Genomic DNA, 23,550 nt, shown 5'->3' on the forward strand with positions numbered 1-23,550 from the left:
GTTAACAAGAAATTTGTGGAGTGGATGAAAAATGAGTTAAGTGTGTGTATGTATGTATATATAATATATAATTACTTATTTATGCGTCACTTGATAACTACTCTACTACATGGAAGCATGTCTAGGGCCGTATGTCAGCCTATGAAGCTTTTCAGGGTAGGCGTGCTGAACTAGGATCAGGTCCCACCCTCTCCATGTGATTTCATTCATTGTGATCTAAAAAGGCAAAACTGATCCCAAAACAGCACCGAACTTAACCGGCTATCCACCTGCCTTTAAATTATCTCCCTCAATATATACATACCCAGAATTTTTTTTCAAATTAATATTATTATTATAATTTATTTTTTAACTCAGTCACAGAGAAGCAGCAACACAGAGCCCTCCCCCGTTCCTCTGTTCTAAAGAATCTCTTGTTCTGTGATGGATGGAGGGAGGGAAAGTGGGAGAGATGATAATTCTCACAAGAAAACTTTTGGCCAGTGGAATTAGCCAGTCTGTGTGGAATGCGTCAACATTACTGTCTGGGGGCCGAGTCATAAATGGAACCCGAATCCCCTATACAGCAGCCCATTGGGCAATGGGCCCTGGTTAACAGTAGTGCACTATATTAGTCCCCTATACAGCACACCCAATGGGCCCTGGTTAACAGTAGTGCACTATATTAGTCCCCTATACAGCACACCCAATGGGCCCTGGTTAACAGTAGTGCACTATATTAGTCCCCTATACAGCACACCCAATGGGCCCTGGTTAACAGTAGTGCACTATATTAGTCCCCTATACAGCACACCCAATGGGCCCTGGTTAACAGTAGTGCACTATATTAGTCCCCTATACAGCACACCCAATGGGCCCTGGTTAACAGTAGTGCACTATATTAGTCCCCTATACAGCACACCCAATGGGCCCTGGTTAACAGTAGTGCACTATATTAGTCCCCTATACAGCACACCCAATGGGCCCTGGTTAACAGTAGTGCACTATATTAGTCCCCTATACAGCACACCCAATGGGCCCTGGTTAACAGTAGTGCACTATATTAGTCCCCTATACAGCAGCCCATTGGGCAATGGGCCCTGGTTAACAGTAGTGCACTATATTAGTCCCCTATACAGCACACCCAATGGGCCCTGGTTAACAGTAGTGCACTATATTAGTCCCCTATACAGCACACCCAATGGGCCCTGGATAACAGTAGTGCACTATATTAGTCCCCTATACAGCACACCCAATGGGCCCTGGTTAACAGTAGTGCACTATATTAGTCCCCTATACAGCACACCCAATGGGCCCTGGTTAACAGTAGTGCACTATATTAGTCCCCTATACAGCACACCCAATGGGCCCTGGTTAACAGTAGTGCACTATATTAGTCCCCTATACAGCACACCCAATGGGCCCTGGTTAACAGTAGTGCACTATATTAGTCCCCTATACAGCACACCCAATGGGCCCTGGTTAACAGTAGTGCACTATATTAGTCCCCTATACAGCACACCCAATGGGCCCTGGTTAACAGTAGTGCACTATATTAGTCCCCTATACAGCACACCCAATGGGCCCTGGTTAACAGTAGTGCACTATATTAGTCCCCTATACAGCACACCCAATGGGCCCTGGTTAACAGTAGTGCACTATATTAGTCCCCTATACAGCACACCCAATGGGCCCTGGTTAACAGTAGTGCACTATATTAGTCCCCTATACAGCACACCCAATGGGCCCTGGTTAACAGTAGTGCACTATATTAGTCCCCTATACAGCAACCCATTGGGCAATGGGCCCTGGTTAACAGTAGTGCACTATATTAGTCCCCTATAAAGCACACCCAATGGGCCCTGGTTAACAGTAGTGCACTATATTAGTCCCCTATACAGCACACCCAATGGGCCCTGGTTAACAGTAGTGCACTATATTAGTCCCCATATACAGCACACCAATGGGCCCTGGTTAACAGTAGTGCACTATATTAGTCCCCTATACAGCACACCCAATGGGCCCTGGTTAACAGTAGTGCACTATATTAGTCCCCTATACAGCACACCCAATGGGCCCTGGTTAACAGTAGTGCACTATATTAGTCCCCTATACAGCACACCCAATGGGCCCTGGTTAACAGTAGTGCACTATATTAGTCCCCTATACAGCACACCCAATGGGCCCTGGTTAACAGTAGTATAATAGGGTGCACCATGTAGGGTATAGGGTGCACTATGTAGGGAATAGGGTGCACTATGTAGGGAATAGGGTGCACTATGTAGGGAATAGGGTGCACTATGTAGGGAATAGGGTGCACTATGTAGGGAATAGGGTGCACTATGTAGGGAATAGGGTGCACTATGTAGGGAATAGGGTGCACTATGTAGGGAATAGGGTGCACTATGTAGGGAATAGGGTGCACTATGTAGAGAATAGGGTGCACTATGTAGGGTATAGGGTGCACCATGTAGGGTATAGGGTGCACCATGTAGGGTATAGGGTGCACTATGTAGGGAATAGGGTGCACTATGTAGGGAATAGGGTGCACTATGTAGGGTATAGGGTGCACTATGTAGGGAATAGGGTGCACTATGTAGGGAATAGGGTGCACTATGTAGGGAATAGGGTGCACTATGTAGGGAATAGGGTGCACTATGTAGGGAATAGGGTGCACTATGTAGGGAATAGGGTGCACTATGTAGGGAATAGGGTGCACTATGTAGGGTATAGGGTGCACTATGTAGGGTATAGGGTGCACTATGTAGGGAATAGGGTGCACTATGTAGGGAATAGGGTGCACCATGTAGGGAATAGGGTGCACCATGTAGAGTATAGGGTGCACCATGTAGGGTATAGGGTGCACCATGTAGGGTATAGGGTGCACCATGTAGGGAATAGGGTGCACTATGTAGGGAATAGGGTGCACTATGTAGGGTATAGGGTGCACTATGTAGGGAATAGGGTGCACTATGTAGGGAATAGGGTGCACTATGTAGGGAATAGGGTGCACTATGTAGGGAATAGGGTGCACTATGTAGGGAATAGGGTGCACTATGTAGGAATAGGGTGCACTATGTAGGGAATAGGGTGCACTATGTAGGAATAGGGTGCACTATGTAGGGAATAGGGTGCACTATGTAGGAATAGGGTGCACTATGTAGGGAATAGGGTGCACTATGTAGGAATAGGGTGCACTATGTAGGGAATAGGGTGCACTATGTAGGGAATAGGGTGCACTATGTAGGGAATAGGGTGCACTATGTAGGGAATAGGGTGCACTATGTAGGGAATAGGGTGCACTATGTAGGGAATAGGGTGCACTATGTAGGGAATAGGGTGCACTATGTAGGGAATAGGGGAATGCACTATGTAGGGAATAGGGTGCACTATGTAGGGAATAGGGTGCACTATGTAGGGAATAGGGTGCACTATGTAGGGAATAGGGTGCACTATGTAGGGAATAGGGTGCACTATGTAGGGAATAGGGTGCACTATGTAGGGAATAGGGTGCACTATGTAGGGAATAGGGTGCACTATGTAGGGAATAGGGTGCACTATGTAGGGAATAGGGTGCACTATGTAGGGAATAGGGTGCACTATGTAGGGAATAGGGTGCACTATGTAGGGAATAGGGTGCACTATGTAGGGTATAGGGTGCACTATGTAGGGTATAGGGTGCACTATGTAGGGTATAGGGTGCCCTATGTAGGGAATAGGGTGCCATTTGGGACATAGACCTGGGAAGAACTCGCTCTCTCTCTTTCTCTCCTCCATGAAAACATCTCTCCAGCACACTGTAGTCTGTAGGGAGAGAGAACTATGGATAACAGACCAGTTCAATCTAACTTGGTCCCTGATCTCTTTTGTCTTGTTCTTCAAACTCCTATGGGTCATTGTCATGATGAAGTTCAATGGAATGAACTTCAAAAATAAAACAACACCAAAAGATCGTAGATAATAATAATAATGAAGATATTTTCTCCCATCCAATCACATGTACTTCCGTTCAACAGCTATTGAAAAAAATATGTATAGAATTTAAGGAAAAAGAGGGTGTGTTGTAGAAGGGCTTTCTTAGCAGGGCTTTCTTAGCAGAGCACGGCTTCCTTAGCAGGTCTTTCTTAGCAGGGCTTTCTTAGCAGAGCAGGGCTTTCTTAGCAGGGCTTTCTTAGCAGGGCTTTCTTAGCAGCGCAGGGCTTTCTTAGCAGGTGCTTTCTTAGCAGAGCAGGGCTTCCTTAGCAGGGCTTTCTTAGCAGAGCAGGGCTTCCTTAGGGGGAGCTTCCTTAGCTAACGTCATAACTACAATGGGGTCTGAATGATGAATAATTATGGAAATAACAGAGTTGGAGTGGATTGATTTGGAATTATAATTCAGTCCTACTGAATGCATCGTTGCAGTGACTACAATACCAAACGTCCCTCCACAAGGGAATGGATGGTCCCCAAACATCTGCTACGTAAAGATCCTCTTCGACATTTACATTGCAACTTATATCCAAGTGAGGGCTGGCCTTTTTTAAATGTTTGGCATTTAAAATGTAAAACGATTATATGTTCTTATTTTTGCTTTATAAATTATTTCATAAGACTCCGTTTGTAAATGTATTTATTATTATTATTATTTATTTATTTAAATCTGCCTTACAGAGAAGGGCCTGTTCAGTTTGGCTGGTGTTCAGAACAAACAAGAGCCACAACAACATTTCGCGGTCCAAATTGAACCCTATTGCTTTCTGGTGAACTACTTAGGACCAGGGCCCATAGCAACGCTGCAGCTGGACAGAACAAAGTTAGTCTACAGCAGAACAAAACACCCAGGGGGAGAAAAAAAAAAGTTTGTCTGGAGCAGAACAAACAGAACAAGCAGAACAAACAGAACAAGCAGAACAAACAGAACAAGCAGAAACAAGCAGAACAAACAGAAACAAGCAGAACAAACAAGCAGAACAAACAGAACAAACAGAACAAGCAGAACAAACAAGCAGAACAAGCAGAACAAACAAGCAGAACAAGCAGAACAAACAAACAGAACAAACAAGCAGAACAAACAAGCAGAACAAACAAGCAGAACAAACAGAACAAACAGAACAAGCAGAACAAACAGAACAAGCAGAACAAACAGAACAAGCAGAACAAACAGAACAAGCAGAACAAGCAGAACAAACAGAACAAGCAGAACAAACAGAACAAGCAGAACAAACAGAACAAGCAGAACAAGCAGAACAAACAGAACAAACAGAACAAGCAGAACAAACAGAACAAACAGAACAAACAGAACAAACAAGCAGAACAAACAGAACAAACAGAACAAGCAGAACAAACAGAACAAACAGAACAAACAAGCAGAACAAGCAGAACAAACAAGCAGAACAAGCAGAACAAACAGAACAAACAAGAGAACAAGCAGAACAAACAGAACAAGCAGAACAAACAGAACAAACAGAACAAACAGAACAAACAGAACAAACAAGCAGAACAAACAGAACAAACAGAACAAACAAGCAGAACAAACAGAACAAACAGAACAAACAAGCAGAACAAACAGAACAAACAGAACAAACAAGCAGAACAAACAGAACAAACAAGCAGAACAAGCAGAACAAACAGAACAAACAGAACAAACAAGCAGAACAAGCAGAACAAACAAGCAGAACAGAACAAACAGAACAAGCAGAACAAACAGAACAAACAGAACAAACAGAACAAACAGAACAAGCAGAACAAACAGAACAAACAGAACAAACAGAACAAACAAGCAGAACAAACAAGCAGAACAAACAGAACAAACAAGCAGAACAAACAGAACAAACAAGCAGAACAAGCAGAACAAACAGAACAAACAGAACAAACAGAACAAACAAGCAGAACAAACAAACAGAACAAACAAGCAGAACAAACAGAACAAACAAGCAGAACAAGCAGAACAAACAGAACAAACAGAACAAACAAGCAGAACAAGCAGAACAAACAGAACAAGCAGAACAAGCAGAACAAACAGAACAAGCAGAACAAGCAGAACAAGCAGAACAAACAGAACAAGCAGAACAAGCAGAACAAGCAGAACAAACAGAACAAACAGAACAAACAAGCAGAACAAGCAGAACAAACAGAACAAACAGAACAAACAGAACAAACAAACAGAACAAGCAGAACAAACAGAACAAACAAGCAGAACAAACAGAACAAACAAGCAGAACAAACAAACAGAACAAACAGAACAAACAGAACAAACAGAACAAACAAGCAGAACAAGCAGAACAAACAAGCAGAACAGAACAAACAGAACAAACAGAACAAGCAGAACAAGCAGAACAAACAGAACAAACAGAACAAACAGAACAAACAGAACAAGCAGAACAAACAGAACAAACAGAACAAACAGAACAAACAGAACAAACAAGCAGAACAAACAGAACAAACAAGCAGAACAAACAGAACAAACAAGCAGAACAAACAGAACAAACAAGCAGAACAAACAGAACAAACAGAACAAACAAGCAGAACAAGCAGAACAAACAGAACAAACAGAACAAAACAAGCAGAACAAACAGAACAAACAGAACAAGCAGAACAAACAGAACAAGCAGAACAAACAGAACAAGCAGAACAAACAGAACGAACAAACAGAACAAACAGAACAAACAGAACAAACAGAACAAACAGAACAAGCAGAACAAACAGAACAAGCAGAACAAACAGAACAAACAGAACAAACAGAACAAACAGAACAGAACAAACAGAACAATAACACAACAGCATTTACTACTCTCCACTTTGCAAATGAAATGAACAAGCAGTTATGTGAATGTGGGATAAAATATGAATTATTCACACAGAGCACTTTTTTTTTTTTAAGGATCTAAAATATGCACATTTCAAGCAATCATCTGTGTCTGGGGTAGTACATGCTTTATACACAAGAAGAAGAAAAAAACGAAACAAAAGCTCAGTTTGTGTACCAGACAAGTCCTTAGGTGTTACTGGAAAACAAATGATCAGATGACTTGCAGTGGACATTCTTCAGCGTGTGGTTCAAAAGAAAGATCCTGAGCTGCCTCCAGTAGTTAGTCTACATCTGATTGTCGCTGGAGAGAGGGGCCGTGGACCAAACGGCTCCCTATTCCCTACATAGTGCACTACTTCTGACCAGAATGGCTCCCTATTCCCTACATAGTGCACTACTTTTGACCAGAATGGCTCCCTATTCCCTACATAGTGCACTTCTTTTGACCAGAATGGCACCCTATTCCCTACATAGTGCACTACTTTTGACCAGAATGGCACCCTATTCCCTACATAGTGCACTACATTTGACCAGCGCCCTATTCCCTACATAGTGCACTACTTTTGACCAGCGCCCTATTCCCTACATAGTGCACTACTTTTGACCAGCGCCCTATTCCCTACATAGTGCACTACTTTTGACCAGCGCCCTATTCCCTACATAGTGCACTACTTTTGACCAGCGCCCTATTCCCTACATAGTGCACTACTTTTGACCAGCGCCCTATGGGTCCTCGAGTACCCCCCTAACAACATACATTTTTGTTGAAGCTACAGACAACAACAAAAAAAACACCTGATTCAACTTGTCAAGCCCTTGACGATTAGTTGACAAGTAGAGAGTCAGGTGTACTTGTTCGGGCCTCAACAACAATATGTACTGTTGGACCGGAGTTGGGCTGTTGGGGTTACTGGAGGACCCGAGTTGGGGCGTACTGGAGGACCCGAGTTGGGGGGGGATACTCGAAGACTCAAGTTGGGCTGTTGGCGGGGATAGTGGAGGACCCGAGTTGGGCTGTTGCGGGGGATACTGGAGGACCCGAGTTGGGCTGTTCGAGGGGGGGTGGGGGGGATTCTGGAGGACCCGAGTTGGGCTGTTGGGGGGGGGTACTGGAGGACCCGAGTTGGGCTGTTGGGGGGTACTGGAGGACCCGAGTTGGGACAACACTGTTGTAGAGAATAGTCTACCATTTGGGACCTCATGGTAAATACCAAGAGAAGAGGCCGTTCCAATAGAGTCATGTGAGCCAGAGAATCTTTCTTTCCTGAAATTATTCAGGACAAAGAATTTGAAACTATAAAAATATGAAGAAAAAAAATCTAATATTTATTGGGTGGAAAGACTAAATAAATGTTTTGGCAGCCAAATGTGTGTCCTCCTGCCACAACCTGAGGGACAGCCTGGGAAAAGTGCCAATAATATTTCCCATCTTGTTTTGTCTTTCATACCATGTCATGTGTCTTCTCAGTAAGGTTGACACTGGTCTACTACCAGGTCATGTGTCTCCTCAGTAAGGTTGACACTGGTCTACTACCAGGTCACGTGTCTCCTCAGTCAGGTTGACACTGGTCTACTACCATGTCATGTGTCTTCTCAGTCAGGTTGACACTGGTCTACTACCAGGTCATGTGTCTTCTCAGTCAGGTTGACACTGGTCTACTACCAGGTCATGTGTCTTCTCAGTCAGGTTGACACTGGTCTACTACCAGGTCATGTGTCTCCTCAGTCAGGTTGACACTGGTCTACTACCAGGTCATGTGTCTCCTCAGTCAGGTTGACACTGGTCTACTACCAGGTCATGTGTCTTCTCAGTCAGGTTGACACTGGTCTACTACCAGGTCATGTGTCTTCTCAGTCAGGTTGACACTGGTCTACTACCAGGTCATGTGTCTTCTCAGTCAGGTTGACACTGGTCTACTACCATGTCATGTGTCTTCTCAGTCAGGTTGGCACTGGTCTACTACCAGGTCATGTGTCTTCTCAGTCAGGTTGGCACTGGTCTACTACCAGGTCATGTGTCTTCTCAGTCAGGTTGACACTGGTCTACTACCAGGTCACGTGTCTCCTCAGTCAGGTTGACACTGGTCTACTACCAGGTCATGTGTCTTCTCAGTCAGGTTGACACTGGTCTACTACCAGGTCATGTGTCTTCTCAGTCAGGTTGACACTGGTCTACTACCAGGTCATGTGTCTTCTCAGTCAGGTTGACACTGGTCTACTACCAGGTCATGTGTCTTCTCAGTCAGGTTGACACTGGTCTACTACCAGGTCATGTGTCTTCTCAGTCAGGTTGACACTGGTCTACTACTATTGCTTTAATGTATCATTATTCTCATTAATATTGTTGATGTACACATATGATCTCTGTAATTGCAAACAAAGGTTTCTGTACCAAATATTAAGTTCTGCTTTTCTCATGTATCAAATACTTTTGTCATGCAATAAAATACAAATTAATTACTTAAAAATCATACGAGATTTTCTGGATTTTTGTTTTAGATTCCGTCTCTCACAGTTGAAGTGTACCTATGATAAAAAGTACAGACCTCTACATGCTTTGTAAGTAGGAAAACCTGCAAAATCAGCAGTGTATCAAATGCTTGTTGTCCCATCCTCATTCTACCACACCAAGTCATTCTGAGACAATGTCTCTCTCTCTCTCTCATATATATTGCACCCACCAGAGTCCAACAGTTTGTTTCCAAACACATTGTCAAATCAATACACATGTTTACAGATCTTATTCTACAGGTTGTGCATGTTTAATGTCCTGCGGGCATTTGGTTTAATCAATAGACTGCCGTCAGGTTTGATTAGAACACCTGTAGCAAGGCAGGCATGTCTGTCTACTGCTGTCTGTCTGTCAGTGTCACCGTGAACTCCTCCACTCAGTAATGAAGACGCAGACATGACACTGTTTACCTCTCAAAATAGCCACGGGGGGGGGACTAGAGTCGACAACATTGTGAAGTGAAATGTTGCCCAATGTAGCCTACTGATCTATAGGCTATCTAGGCAACTATGCCATTCATGTGGTGGTGGCAGGGCAATGGACACATGCATCCATCCATCCATTATGAATACAAAACAAGTGGACATGGCTCATGCAGTAATGTCAGCTTAAAAGCACTGCTATATGAGAAACACCCGGCAGCTTACCTGTGCGTTTAGCCTGTCCGTACACAAGATACGACACGAGAAAAGTCTCATGCCTTATTATTGACGCGGTCACCGGAATTCAAACCGGTCTCTAGGAGCCGGGGGGGGACTATACCAAGGCGTCAAACATCAAGCTCATTGATCCTCACATGAGAAGAAAAACTAACAACAAAAACACTATATTCAAAATTAAAACGTAAAAAACGTACCTGTCATTACTCTCAGGTGATTATTGTGGTTGTCGTCCAGTGTGTGCGGTGAATTGGACCCGCTGTGTAGAACATGCCATCCCTAGACTGTGTCTGTTCCGCTAGAAGCTCCGTGTTTCCGCTACCATGTTGTTTTCATGCCGCGAGGTGAGGGCGGGGCGCGCGGCCCTTAGACAGCGGAGACTGCGCGCGAGTGGATGACGAGAGTGACACTAAATTCTTGCTCGAGCCAATCGGAGTCGGGAGTCCGGGACACCTCTACATCTGTGTGTTTGTGCAAACTGTGCATTATCAATAAATACACCGAGACTACACCTATACAAATCAATCACTGACACACACATTTTTTTTTATAGGAATATGTTTTCATTTAATTATTTTAAATGTTATCCAACCAATTCTTCAGACAGTCAAGCAACTAATAAACAAATCACTCACAGTGTTGGATAATCTGTTAGTTTAAAATCATGTAAAATTGGGCCTCCTGAGTGACGCAGCGGTCTAAAGCGCCACTCCAGACCCGGGTTACTTGGCTCATTGCGCTCTAGCGGACCAGGCGCCTGCAGGCTGACTTCGGTAGTCAGTTGGATGGTGTTTCCTCTGACACATTGGTGCAGCTGCCTTCCGGGTTAAGCGAGAGGTTGTTAAGAAGCACAGTTTTGGCGGGTCATGTTTGCGGAGGACGCAGGACCTTCGCCTCTCCCCTGAGCCCATTGGGGAGTTGCAACGATATGACAAGATTGAAATTCGGGAGAAAAAGGAGGGGGAAAAAAGTCAAATTATTTTTGACCAATCGGTGGATAGAAAATCTCGATTTCTAGAAATATAAATGGAGAAAATAAATGTCCATCACCACAGAGAAGTGACCAAGGTAAAGGGGGTTATAACTTCAGAAGGTAGTAAACTATGTCCAGTTGGTTTCTAATGTTAGAGGACACAATACGAAACGTTGTCTTCACCAGTAATACTCTCAGGCTATAAGGGGGGTCATGAGAAGCAGACAACATTGTATTGTGTGGAGTCAAGTGGCCGGCCGGTAGCACTGGACTCACTCGTGTCAACTGAACAGAGCCCGTTGGCCGTGAGGAAAGAAGCAGTCACCCTTAACATGTAACATAACAAACCGGGCGTGAATAATATTTATGTTGTGGTCAGACAATATAAACAGATGTACAAAATAGATACCATCTGGATAAGACAACAGGCCATCTCTGGATAAGACAACGGGCCATCTGGATAAGACAACGGGCCATCTGGATAAGACAACAGGCCATCTGGATAAGACAACAGGCCATCTGGATAAGACAACAGGCCATCTGGATAAGACAACAGGCCATCTGGATAAGACAACAGGCCATCTCTGGATAAGACAACAGGCCATCTGGATAAGACAACAGGCCATCTGGATAAGACAACAGGGCATCTGGATAAGACAACAGGGCATCTGGATAAGACAACAGGGCATCTGGATAAGACAACAGGGCATCTGGATAAGACAACAGGTTTAGTCCCAAATGGCATCCTATTCTATTCCCTATGTAGTACACTACTTCAGAGCCCTATGTAGTACACTACTTCAGACCAGAGCCCTATGTAGTGCACTACTTCAGACCAGAGCCCTATGCAGTACACTATATATATATATACACACACACACACACACACACACACACACACACACACACACACACACAACACACACACACACACACATATATACATACATATAAATAATTGTCATCACCCTCCCCCCACACTTCTAAAACAAAAGTTGTGCCCATGGGGCCTGAAGTGGTCTCACCACCACCATGGAGAAGAAGGCTCAACAACCGTCTCTATAATCTCAGGTAGCTGAAGACATTTGTCATGGGCCCCACAGTCTGTTCACTCTGCTACCATCTAGTGGACAGAGGCAGTACAGGCGCATCAAAGCCGGGAACGAGAGACAAACGGTACTCTCTGCCTTGCACCTTGAAACTAATGCCCCATGTTTATAGTCATTGAAAGCTGGTCACCTCCTGTTCTGTTTCTATACTGCTGTTTACTCACTGTGTATGTGTAACAGTATAACTTTAAACCGTCCCCTCGCCCAATACCCGGGCGCGAACCAGGGACCCTCTGCACACATCAACAACAGTCACCCCACGAAGCATCGTTACCCATCGCTCCACAAAAGCCGCGGCCCTTGCAGAGCAAAGGGGGAACCACTACTTCAAGGTCTCAGAGCAAGTGAAGTCACCGATTGAAACACTATTTAGTGCGCACCACCGCTAACTAAGCTAGCTAGCGTTTCACATCCGTTACATATGTACAGTATACACTGTATTCTCCACATAGCTAATGCTAATACACCTACTACTGTACATATCATTTTCCATACAAACTCTATACTGCCGATACACACTACATATTTATATAGTGGATTCTGACATATGCTCACTCTAAAATACACTTTATATAGAGCAGTATGTGGACACCCCTTCAAATTAGTGGATTCAGCTATTTCAGCCACACCCATTGCTGACAGGTGTTATAAAATTGAGCACACAGCCATGCATTCTCCATAGACAAACATTGCAAGTAGACTGGCCTTACTGAGGAGCTCAGGGACTTTCAATGTGGCACCGTCATAGGATGCGACCTATCCGATAAGTCAGTTGGTAAAACTTCTGCCCCGGTCAACTGTAAGCGCTGTTATTGTGAAGTGGAAACGTCTAGGAGCAACCTCAGAGAACGGGACCACCGAGCGCTGAATTGCGTAGCGCGTAAAAATCATCTGTTCAGAACTGCCTCTGGAAGCAACATCAGCACCAGAACTGTTCGTCGGGAACTTCATGAAATGGGTTTCCGTGGTCGAGCAGCGACACACAAGACGAAAGATCACCATGCGCAACGGCAGGCATTGGTTGGAGCGGTGTAAAGCTCGCCGCCATTGGACTCTGGAGCAGTGGAAACGCGTTCTCTGGAGTGATGATTCACGCTTTACCATCTAGCAGTTCGATGTACGAATCTGGGTTTGGCGGATACCAGGAGAACGCTACCTGCCCATAATGCATAGCGCAAAATGTGAAGTTTGGTGGAGGAGGAATAATGGTGTGGAGCTGTTTTTCATGGTTCAGGCCCCTTAGTTCCAGTGAAGGGAAATCTAAACGCTACAGCATACAATGACATTCTAGATGATTCTGTGCTTCCAACTTCGTGGCAACAGGTTTCCTGTTTCAGCATGACAATGCCCCCGTGCACAAAGCGAGGTCCATACAGGAAGGGTTTGTTGAGATCGGTGTGGAAGAACTTGACTGGTCTGCAGAGCCCTGACCTCAACCCCACCGAACACATTTGGGATGAATTGGAACGCCGACCGCCAGCCAGGCCTAATCTCCCAACATCAGTGCCTGACCTCACTAATGCTCTTGTGACTGAATGGAAGCAAGTCCCCACGGCAATGTTCCAACATCTAGTGGAAAGCCTTCCCAGAAGAGTGGAGGCTGTTATAGCAGCAATGTTCCAACATCTAGTGGAAAGCCTTCCCAGAAGATGGAGGCTGTTATAGCGGCAATGATCCAACATCTAGTGGAAAGCCTTCCCAGAAGAGTGGAGGCTGTTATAGCAGCAATGTTCCAACATCTAGTGGAAAGCCTTCCCAGAAGATGGAGGCTGTTATAGCGGCAATGATCCAACATCTAGTGGAAAGCCTTCCCAGAAGAGTGGAGGCTGTCATAGCAGCAATGTTCCAACATCTAGTGGAAAGCCTTCCCAGAAGAGTGGAGGCTGTCATAGCAGCAATGTTCCAACATCTAGTGGAAAGCCTTCCCAGAAGAGTGGAGGCTGTCATAGCAGCAATGTTCCAACATCTAGTGGAAAGCCTTCCCAGAAGAGTGGAGGCTGTTATAGCAGCAATTTTTTAATGTATAAACCGACCTCAACCACTCCAGGACCCCTGGACATTGAATAACGTCCGGATACTGACCTGTATATACACGTACATTCTCCGACGTACATCGTAGTTCTTGTGGTTTCGATTCAGTCATTTGGGACTTGCCCAACTTCTCAAGGGTCCTAGTCCGTACCGTACTGCCTGGTGCAAAGTAGGGCACTATATACAGAATAGGGTGGAATTTGGCACGCTTCCCAAGTCAGACCCTATCTACTATGCCATGTAAAGAAGTGATACAGCACCCCCTACTGGTAGACAATGGAACTGCCTAGTGTCCCTTGTATGAGTGAGTTAAAACACTCTCATGAAGAACTTACAAACAACAAAAAAAAGACACTAAAATTTGTACAAAAATAGTTTACTAAAAACAAACTGCTAATGATAAATTCTGAAGCAAAAGATGTTCATGTTTTCAACACCCCCCCCCCATCAATACAAGGATGATGGTGTTTTCAGGTCAACTGTGTTTCTCCTCACTGCCCTTAATGACAGACTTCCTGGAGAAGAAACAACAAAACATTCACTCAAAATATACAACAAAAAAAAACAGAATATTGGCCATCAGCACAAATACAATATATACAAATCAGTATTCTTCTCTCTGTGGTTTTCTGTCAGAACGTACCAGCTGAAAAGGGCAGGACAAAAGGTCTTCACATGAACAGACTTCAAAATTAGACTTCCACTGGGTTTAAACTGTGATATTCTGATAGGGTAGGTTTCCCCAGACACAGATTAAACCTAGTCCTGAACTAAGAAGTCGTTCTAACAGAGATCCTGCGTGTGTCTCCAAGTTGTTCTCCAGGTCAGACATCTGTTCAGCAAAACAAAAACACTCTGGGTTTTTACTGGACAAGTTCAGGTAGTTCATTCCCGTTTCACTCTGTTCCAAAACGTTTTCTCCCTGCTGAACAGGACCCTGGATGATTACCCCCCAGTCTCTACGGCTGAACCTTCCTGGCCCTGCCTCATCACCATTCAAATCTATCCCGTCGGTTCATGAAGCTCCCCTCAGGCCCATCTATGGGCCGACCATTTCCCCCTCCTCCTCCTCCTCCTCTAGGAAACCCTCTCCCCCGCTCCCCAAACCTCCCTCCGTCCCTGTCACGTCCCCCAAACCCTGGCCTCTCGCCCCTGAAGTGTCTCCCGCCCTCCCAGTTGCCTTCTTCTTCCCCGGGGGGTCCGGGCTGGAAGGGATGTCTGGGGGGTCCAGGCTGGAAGGGATGTCTGGGGGGTCCAGGCTGGATGGGATGTCTGGGGGGTCCGTGAGGAAAGTCCTCCATGGACTGGTGGCCCATGGGCATCCTGAACCCACCTGGAGGGCGCCCCCTGGGGGGAAACATAGGGTTGGGGCCCCTGGGGCCCATCATCATTGGAGGCATGTTGGGGGGAGGGAGGTGAGGGGGGAAGTGGGGCTGGAGGTGAGGGGGTGGTAGTCCCGGACGAGGCTGCATGGGCAGCATGGCCGGCCTGGTACCCAGTAACACTGCTGGGCCTGGAGGACTTATCAAGGCCCCTGGTCCGCCTGGGCCTGGAGCTCCCAGCTGGATGTCTGGAGTGTCTGAGGGGCCATCACTCCCTCCAGCCTCGTCTTTAGATCCAGAGTCATCTTTGGTGCTCCCTGGTCCACCCACTACTGGATGAGGGAAACCTGCAGACAGAGTAGACACACGCAACATATGGTTTAGAAACATGTCAAAACATGGAGCACAAAACCCATTTTATACAACAAATTACAACAAACTTTAAAACATGTTTAAGGTTGTGATTCCTTTGGTTTGGACCTGTCATTTTCATAACAAATATATTAGAACTGTACAAAACGACAATCAGAGAGGAGAAGGAGAACTGTACAAAACGACAACCAGAGAGGAGAAGGAGAACTGTACAAAACGACAACCAGAGAGGAGAAAGAGAACTGTACAAAACGACAACCAGAGAGGAGAAGGAGAACTGTACAAAACGACAATCAGAGAGGAGAAAGAGAACTGTACAAAACGACAACCAGAGAGGAGAAGGAGAACTGTACAAAACGACAATCAGAGAGGAGAAGGAGAACTGTACAAAACGACAATCAGAGAGGAGAAGGAGAACTGTACAAAACGACAATCAGAGAGGAGAAGGAGAACTGTACAAAACGACAATCAGAGAGGAGAAGGAGAACTGTACAAAACGACAACCAGAGGGGAGAAGGAGAACTGTACAAAACGACAACCAGAGGGGAGAAGGAGAACTGTACAAAACGACAACCAGAGAGGAGAAGGAGAACTGTACAAAACGACAACCAGAGAGGAGAAGGAGAACTGTACAAAACGACAATCAGAGAGGAGAAGGAGAACTGTACAAAACGACAATCAGAGAGGAGAAGGAGAACTGTACAAAACGACAATCAGAGAGGAGAAGGAGAACTGTACAAAACGACAATCAGAGGGGAGAAGGAGAACTGTACAAAACGACAATCAGAGAGGAGAAGGAGAACTGTACAAAACGACAACCAGAGAGGAGAAGGAGAACTGTACAAAACGACAACCAGAGAGGAGAAGGAGAACTGTACAAAACGACAATCAGAGGGGAGAAGGAGAACTGTACAAAACGACAATCAGAGAGGAGAAGGAGAACTGTACAAAACAACAACCAGAGAGGAGAAGGAGAACTGTACAAAACGACAATCAGAGAGAAGGAGAACTGTACAAAACGACAATCAGAGAGGAGAAGGAGAACTGTACAAAACGACAATCAGAGAGGAGAAGGAGAACTGTACAAAACGACAACCAGAGGGGAGAAGGAGAACTGTACAAAACGACAACCAGAGAGGAGAAGGAGAACTGTACAAAACGACAACCAGAGAGGAGAAGGAGAACTGTACAAAACGACAATCAGAGAGGAGAAGGAGAACTGTACAAAACGACAATCAGAGAGGAGAAGGAGAACTGTACAAAACGACAATCAGAGAGGAGAAGGAGAACTGTACAAAACGACAATCAGAGGGGAGAAGGAGAACTGTACAAAACGACAATCAGAGAGGAGAAGGAGAACTGTACAAAACGACAATCAGAGAGGAGAAGGAGAACTGTACAAAACGACAATCAGAGAGGAGAAGGAGAACTGTACAAAACCACAATCAGAGGGGAGAAGGAGAACTGTACAAAACGACAATCAGAGAGGAGAAGGAGAACTGTACAAAACGACAATCAGAGAGGAGAAGGAGAACTGTACAAAACGACAACCAGAGAGGAGAAGGAGAACTGTACAAAACGACAACCAGAGAGGAGAAGGAGAACTGTACAAAACGACAATCAGAGGGGAGAAGGAGAACTGTACAAAACGACAATCAGAGAGGAGAAGGAGAACTGTACAAAACGACAATCAGAGAGGAGAAGGAGAACTGTACAAAACGACAACCAGAGAGGAGAAGGAGAACTGTACAAAACGACAATCAGAGAGAAGGAGAACTGTACAAAACGACAATCAGAGAGGAGAAGGAGAACTGTACAAAACGACAATCAGAGAGGAGAAGGAGAACTGTACAAAACGACAACCAGAGAGAAGGAGAACTGTACAAAACGACAACCAGAGAGGAGAAGGAGAACTGTACAAAACGACAATCAGAGAGGAGAACTGTACAAAACGACAACCAGAGAGGAGAAGGAGAACTGTACAAAACGACAATCAGAGAGGAGAAGGAGAACTGTACAAAACGACAATCAGAGAGGAGAAGGAGAACTGTACAAAACGACAATCAGAGAGGAGAAGGAGAACTGTACAAAACGACAATCAGAGAGGAGAAGGAGAACTGTACAAAACGACAATCAGAGGGGAGAAGGAGAACTGTACAAAACGACAATCAGAGAGGAGAAGGAGAACTGTACAAAACGACAATCAGAGAGGAGAAGGAGAACTGTCCAAAACGACAATCAGAGAGGAGAAGGAGAACTGTACAAAACGACAATCAGAGAGGAGAAGGAGAACTGTACAAAACGACAACCAGAGAGGAGAAGGAGAACTGTACAAAATGACAACCAGAGAGGAGAAGGAGAACTGTACAAAACGACAATCAGAGGGGAGAAGGAGAACTGTACAAAACGACATTCAGAGAGGAGAACTGTACAAAACGACAACCAGAGAGGAGAAGGAGAACTGTACAAAACGACATTCAGAGAGGAGAACTGTACAAAACGACAACCAGAGAGGAGAAGGAGAACTGTACAAAACGACAATCAGAGAGGAGAAGGAGAACTGTACAAAACGACAACCAGAGAGCAGAAGGAGAACTGTACAAAACGACAATCAGAGAGGAGAAGGAGAACTGTACAAAACGACAATCAGAGAGGAGAAGGAGAACTGTACAAAACGACAATCAGAGGGGAGAAGGAGAACTGTACAAAACGACAATCAGAGAGGAGAAGGAGAACTGTACAAAACGACAATCAGAGAGGAGAAGGAGAACTGTACAAAACGACAATCAGAGAGGAGAAGGAGAACTGTACAAAACGACAATCAGAGAGGAGAAGGAGAACTGTACAAAACGACATTCAGAGAGGAGAAAGAGAACTGTACAAAACGACAATCAGAGAGGAGAAGGAGAACTGTACAAAACGACAATCAGAGAGGAGAAGGAGAACTGTACAAAACGACAATCAGAGAGGAGAAGGAGAACTGTACAAAACGACAATCAGAGAGGAGAAGGAGAACTGTACAAAACGACAATCAGAGGGGAGAAGGAGAACTGTACAAAACGACAATCAGAGAGGAGAAGGAGAACTGTACAAAACGACAATCAGAGAGGAGAAGGAGAACTGTACAAAACGACAACCAGAGAGGAGAAGGAGAACTGTACAAAACGACAACCAGAGAGGAGAAGGAGAACTGTACAAAACGACAATCAGAGGGGAGAAGGAGAACTGTACAAAACGACAATCAGAGAGGAGAAGGAGAACTGTACAAAACGACAATCAGAGAGGAGAAGGAGAACTGTACAAAACGACAACCAGAGAGGAGAAGGAGAACTGTACAAAACGACAATCAGAGAGGAGAAGGAGAACTGTACAAAACGACAATCAGAGAGGAGAAGGAGAACTGTACAAAACGACAATCAGAGAGGAGAAGGAGAACTGTACAAAACGACAACCAGAGAGGAGAAGGAGAACTGTACAAAACGACAACCAGAGAGGAGAAGGAGAACTGTACAAAACGACAATCAGAGAGGAGAACTGTACAAAACGACAACCAGAGAGGAGAAGGAGAACTGTACAAAACGACAATCAGAGAGGAGAAGGAGAACTGTACAAAACGACAATCAGAGAGGAGAAGGAGAACTGTACAAAACGACAATCAGAGAGGAGAAGGAGAACTGTACAAAACGACAATCAGAGGGAGAAGGAGAACTGTACAAAACGACAATCAGAGAGGAGAAGGAGAACTGTACAAAACGACAATCAGAGAGGAGAAGGAGAACTGTACAAAACGACAATCAGAGAGGAGAAGGAGAACTGTACAAAACGACAATCAGAGAGGAGAAGGAGAACTGTACAAAACGACAACCAGAGAGGAGAAGGAGAACTGTACAAAATGACAACCAGAGAGGAGAAGGAGAACTGTACAAAACGACAATCAGAGGGGAGAAGGAGAACTGTACAAAACGACATTCAGAGAGGAGAACTGTACAAAACGACAACCAGAGAGGAGAAGGAGAACTGTACAAAACGACATTCAGAGAGGAGAACTGTACAAAACGACAACCAGAGAGGAGAAGGAGAACTGTACAAAACGACAATCAGAGAGGAGAAGGAGAACTGTACAAAACGACAACCAGAGAGGAGAAGGAGAACTGTACAAAACGACAATCAGAGAGGAGAAGGAGAACTGTACAAAACGACAATCAGAGAGAAGGAGAACTGTACAAAACGACAATCAGAGGGGAGAAGGAGAACTGTACAAAACGACAATCAGAGAGGAGAAGGAGAACTGTACAAAACGACAATCAGAGAGGAGAAGGAGAACTGTACAAAACGACAATCAGAGAGGAGAAGGAGAACTGTACAAAACGACAATCAGAGAGGAGAAGGAGAACTGTACAAAACGACAATCAGAGAGGAGAAGGAGAACTGTACAAAACGACATTCAGAGAGGAGAAAGAGAACTGTACAAAACAACAACCAGAGAGGAGAAGGAGAACTGTACAAAATGACAACCAGAGAGGAGAAGGAGAACTGTACAAAACGACAATCAGAGAGGAGAAGGAGAACTGTACAAAACGACAACCAGAGAGGAGAAGGAGAACTGTACAAAACGACAATCAGAGGGGAGAAGGAGAACTGTACAAAACGACAATCAGAGAGGAGAAGGAGAACTGTACAAAACGACAACCAGAGAGGAGAAAGAGAACTGTACAAAACGACAATCAGAGAGGAGAAGGAGAACTGTACAAAACGACAATCAGAGAGGAGAAGGAGAACTGTACAAAACGACAATCAGAGGGGAGAAGGAGAACTGTACAAAACGACAATCAGAGAGGAGAAGGAGAACTGTACAAAACGACAATCAGAGAGGAGAAGGAGAACTGTACAAAACGACAACCAGAGAGGAGAAGGAGAACTGTACAAAACGACAACCAGAGAGGAGAAAGAGAACTGTACAAAACGACAACCAGAGAGGAGAAGGAGAACTGTACAAAACGACAATCAGAGAGGAGAAAGAGAACTGTACAAAACGACAACCAGAGAGGAGAAGGAGAACTGTACAAAACGACAACCAGAGAGAAGGAGAACTGTACAAAACGACAACCAGAGAGGAGAAGGAGAACTGTACAAAACGACAATCAGAGAGGAGAACTGTACAAAACGACAACCAGAGAGGAGAAGGAGAACTGTACAAAACGACAATCAGAGAGAAGGAGAACTGTACAAAACGACAATCAGAGAGGAGAAGGAGAACTGTACAAAACGACAATCAGAGAGGAGAAGGAGAACTGTACAAAACGACAACCAGAGAGGAGAAGGAGAACTGTACAAAACGACAACCAGAGAGGAGAAGGAGAACTGTACAAAACGACAATCAGAGAGGAGAACTGTACAAAACGACAACCAGAGAGAAGGAGAACTGTACAAAACGACAATCAGAGAGGAGAAGGAGAACTGTACAAAACGACAATCAGAGAGGAGAAGGAGAACTGTACAAAACGACAATCAGAGAGGAGAAGGAGAACTGTACAAAACGACAATCAGAGAGGAGAAGGAGAACTGTACAAAACGACAATCAGAGGGGAGAAGGAGAACTGTACAAAACGACAATCAGAGAGGAGAAGGAGAACTGTACAAAACGACAATCAGAGAGGAGAAGGAGAACTGTACAAAACGACAATCAGAGAGGAGAAGGAGAACTGTACAAAACGACAATCAGAGAGGAGAAGGAGAACTGTACAAAACGACAACCAGAGAGGAGAAGGAGAACTGTACAAAATGACAACCAGAGAGGAGAAGGAGAACTGTACAAAACGACAATCAGAGGGGAGAAGGAGAACTGTACAAAACGACATTCAGAGAGGAGAACTGTACAAAACGACAACCAGAGAGGAGAAGGAGAACTGTACAAAACGACATTCAGAGAGGAGAACTGTACAAAACGACAACCAGAGAGGAGAAGGAGAACTGTACAAAACGACAATCAGAGAGGAGAAGGAGAACTGTACAAAACGACAACCAGAGAGGAGAAGGAGAACTGTACAAAACGACAATCAGAGAGGAGAAGGAGAACTGTACAAAACGACAATCAGAGAGGAGAAGGAGAACTGTACAAAACGACAATCAGAGGGGAGAAGGAGAACTGTACAAAACGACAATCAGAGAGGAGAAGGAGAACTGTACAAAACGACAATCAGAGAGGAGAAGGAGAACTGTACAAAACGACAATCAGAGAGGAGAAGGAGAACTGTACAAAACGACAATCAGAGAGGAGAAGGAGAACTGTACAAAACGACAATCAGAGAGGAGAAGGAGAACTGTACAAAACGACAATCAGAGAGGAGAAGGAGAACTGTACAAAACGACAATCAGAGAGGAGAAGGAGAACTGTACAAAACGACAATCAGAGAGGAGAAGGAGAACTGTACAAAACGACAATCAGAGAGGAGAAGGAGAACTGTACAAAACGACAATCAGAGGGGAGAAGGAGAACTGTACAAAACGACAATCAGAGAGGAGAAGGAGAACTGTACAAAACGACAATCAGAGAGGAGAAGGAGAACTGTACAAAACGACAACCAGAGAGGAGAAGGAGAACTGTACAAAACGACAATCAGAGAGGAGAAGGAGAACTGTACAAAACGACAACCAGAGAGGAGAAGGAGAACTGTACAAAACGACAATCAGAGAGGAGAAGGAGAACTGTACAAAACGACAATCAGAGAGGAGAAGGAGAACTGTACAAAACGACAATCAGAGAGGAGAAGGAGAACTGTACAAAACGACAACCAGAGAGGAGAAGGAGAACTGTACAAAACGACAACCAGAGAGGAGAAGGAGAACTGTACAAAACGACAATCAGAGAGGAGAACTGTACAAAACGACAACCAGAGAGGAGAAGGAGAACTGTACAAAACGACAATCAGAGAGGAGAAGGAGAACTGTACAAAACGACAATCAGAGAGGAGAAGGAGAACTGTACAAAACGACAATCAGAGAGGAGAAGGAGAACTGTACAAAACGACAATCAGAGGGGAGAAGGAGAACTGTACAAAACGACAATCAGAGAGGAGAAGGAGAACTGTACAAAACGACAATCAGAGAGGAGAAGGAGAACTGTACAAAACGACAATCAGAGAGGAGAAGGAGAACTGTACAAAACGACAATCAGAGAGGAGAAGGAGAACTGTACAAAACGACAACCAGAGAGGAGAAGGAGAACTGTACAAAATGACAACCAGAGAGGAGAAGGAGAACTGTACAAAACGACAATCAGAGGGGAGAAGGAGAACTGTACAAAACGACATTCAGAGAGGAGAACTGTACAAAACGACAACCAGAGAGGAGAAGGAGAACTGTACAAAACGACATTCAGAGAGGAGAACTGTACAAAACGACAACCAGAGAGGAGAAGGAGAACTGTACAAAACGACAATCAGAGAGGAGAAGGAGAACTGTACAAAACGACAACCAGAGAGGAGAAGGAGAACTGTACAAAACGACAATCAGAGAGGAGAAGGAGAACTGTACAAAACGACAATCAGAGAGGAGAAGGAGAACTGTACAAAACGACAATCAGAGGGGAGAAGGAGAACTGTACAAAACGACAATCAGAGAGGAGAAGGAGAACTGTACAAAACGACAATCAGAGAGGAGAAGGAGAACTGTACAAAACGACAACCAGAGAGGAGAACTGTACAAAACGACAACCAGAGAGGAGAACTGTACAAAACGACAACCAGAGAGGAGAACTGTACAAAACAACAACCAGAGAGGAGAACTGTACAAAACAACAACCAGAGA

General features: G+C 44.7%; 1 protein-coding gene and 1 long non-coding RNA gene across 4 annotated transcripts in view; both read right to left on the reverse strand.

Moving 5' to 3' along the window:
* Positions 1 to 10,308, reverse strand: part of LOC127912539 (uncharacterized) — a 54,919-nt gene extending 44,611 nt beyond the window's left edge. The window contains exon 1 of the long non-coding RNA XR_008083121.1: positions 10,135 to 10,308. This is a non-coding gene — a long non-coding RNA (uncharacterized LOC127912539). The remainder of the gene's footprint in view (positions 1 to 10,134) is intronic.
* Positions 10,309 to 14,409: 4,101 nt separating this feature from the next.
* LOC127911389 (collagen alpha-5(IV) chain-like) overlaps positions 14,410 to 23,550 on the reverse strand; it is a 37,259-nt gene continuing 28,118 nt past the window's right edge. For all 3 annotated transcript variants that reach the window (XM_052477875.1, XM_052477929.1, XM_052477904.1), the window contains one exon: positions 14,410 to 15,719. In XM_052477875.1, the coding sequence (XP_052333835.1) occupies positions 15,040 to 15,719 (680 nt within the window). In that variant the 3' untranslated portion in view covers positions 14,410 to 15,039. The remainder of the gene's footprint in view (positions 15,720 to 23,550) is intronic.

The sequence above is a fragment of the Oncorhynchus keta genome, chromosome 1, assembly GCF_023373465.1.
Source record: "Oncorhynchus keta strain PuntledgeMale-10-30-2019 chromosome 1, Oket_V2, whole genome shotgun sequence".
Lineage (NCBI taxonomy): Eukaryota > Metazoa > Chordata > Actinopteri > Salmoniformes > Salmonidae > Oncorhynchus > Oncorhynchus keta.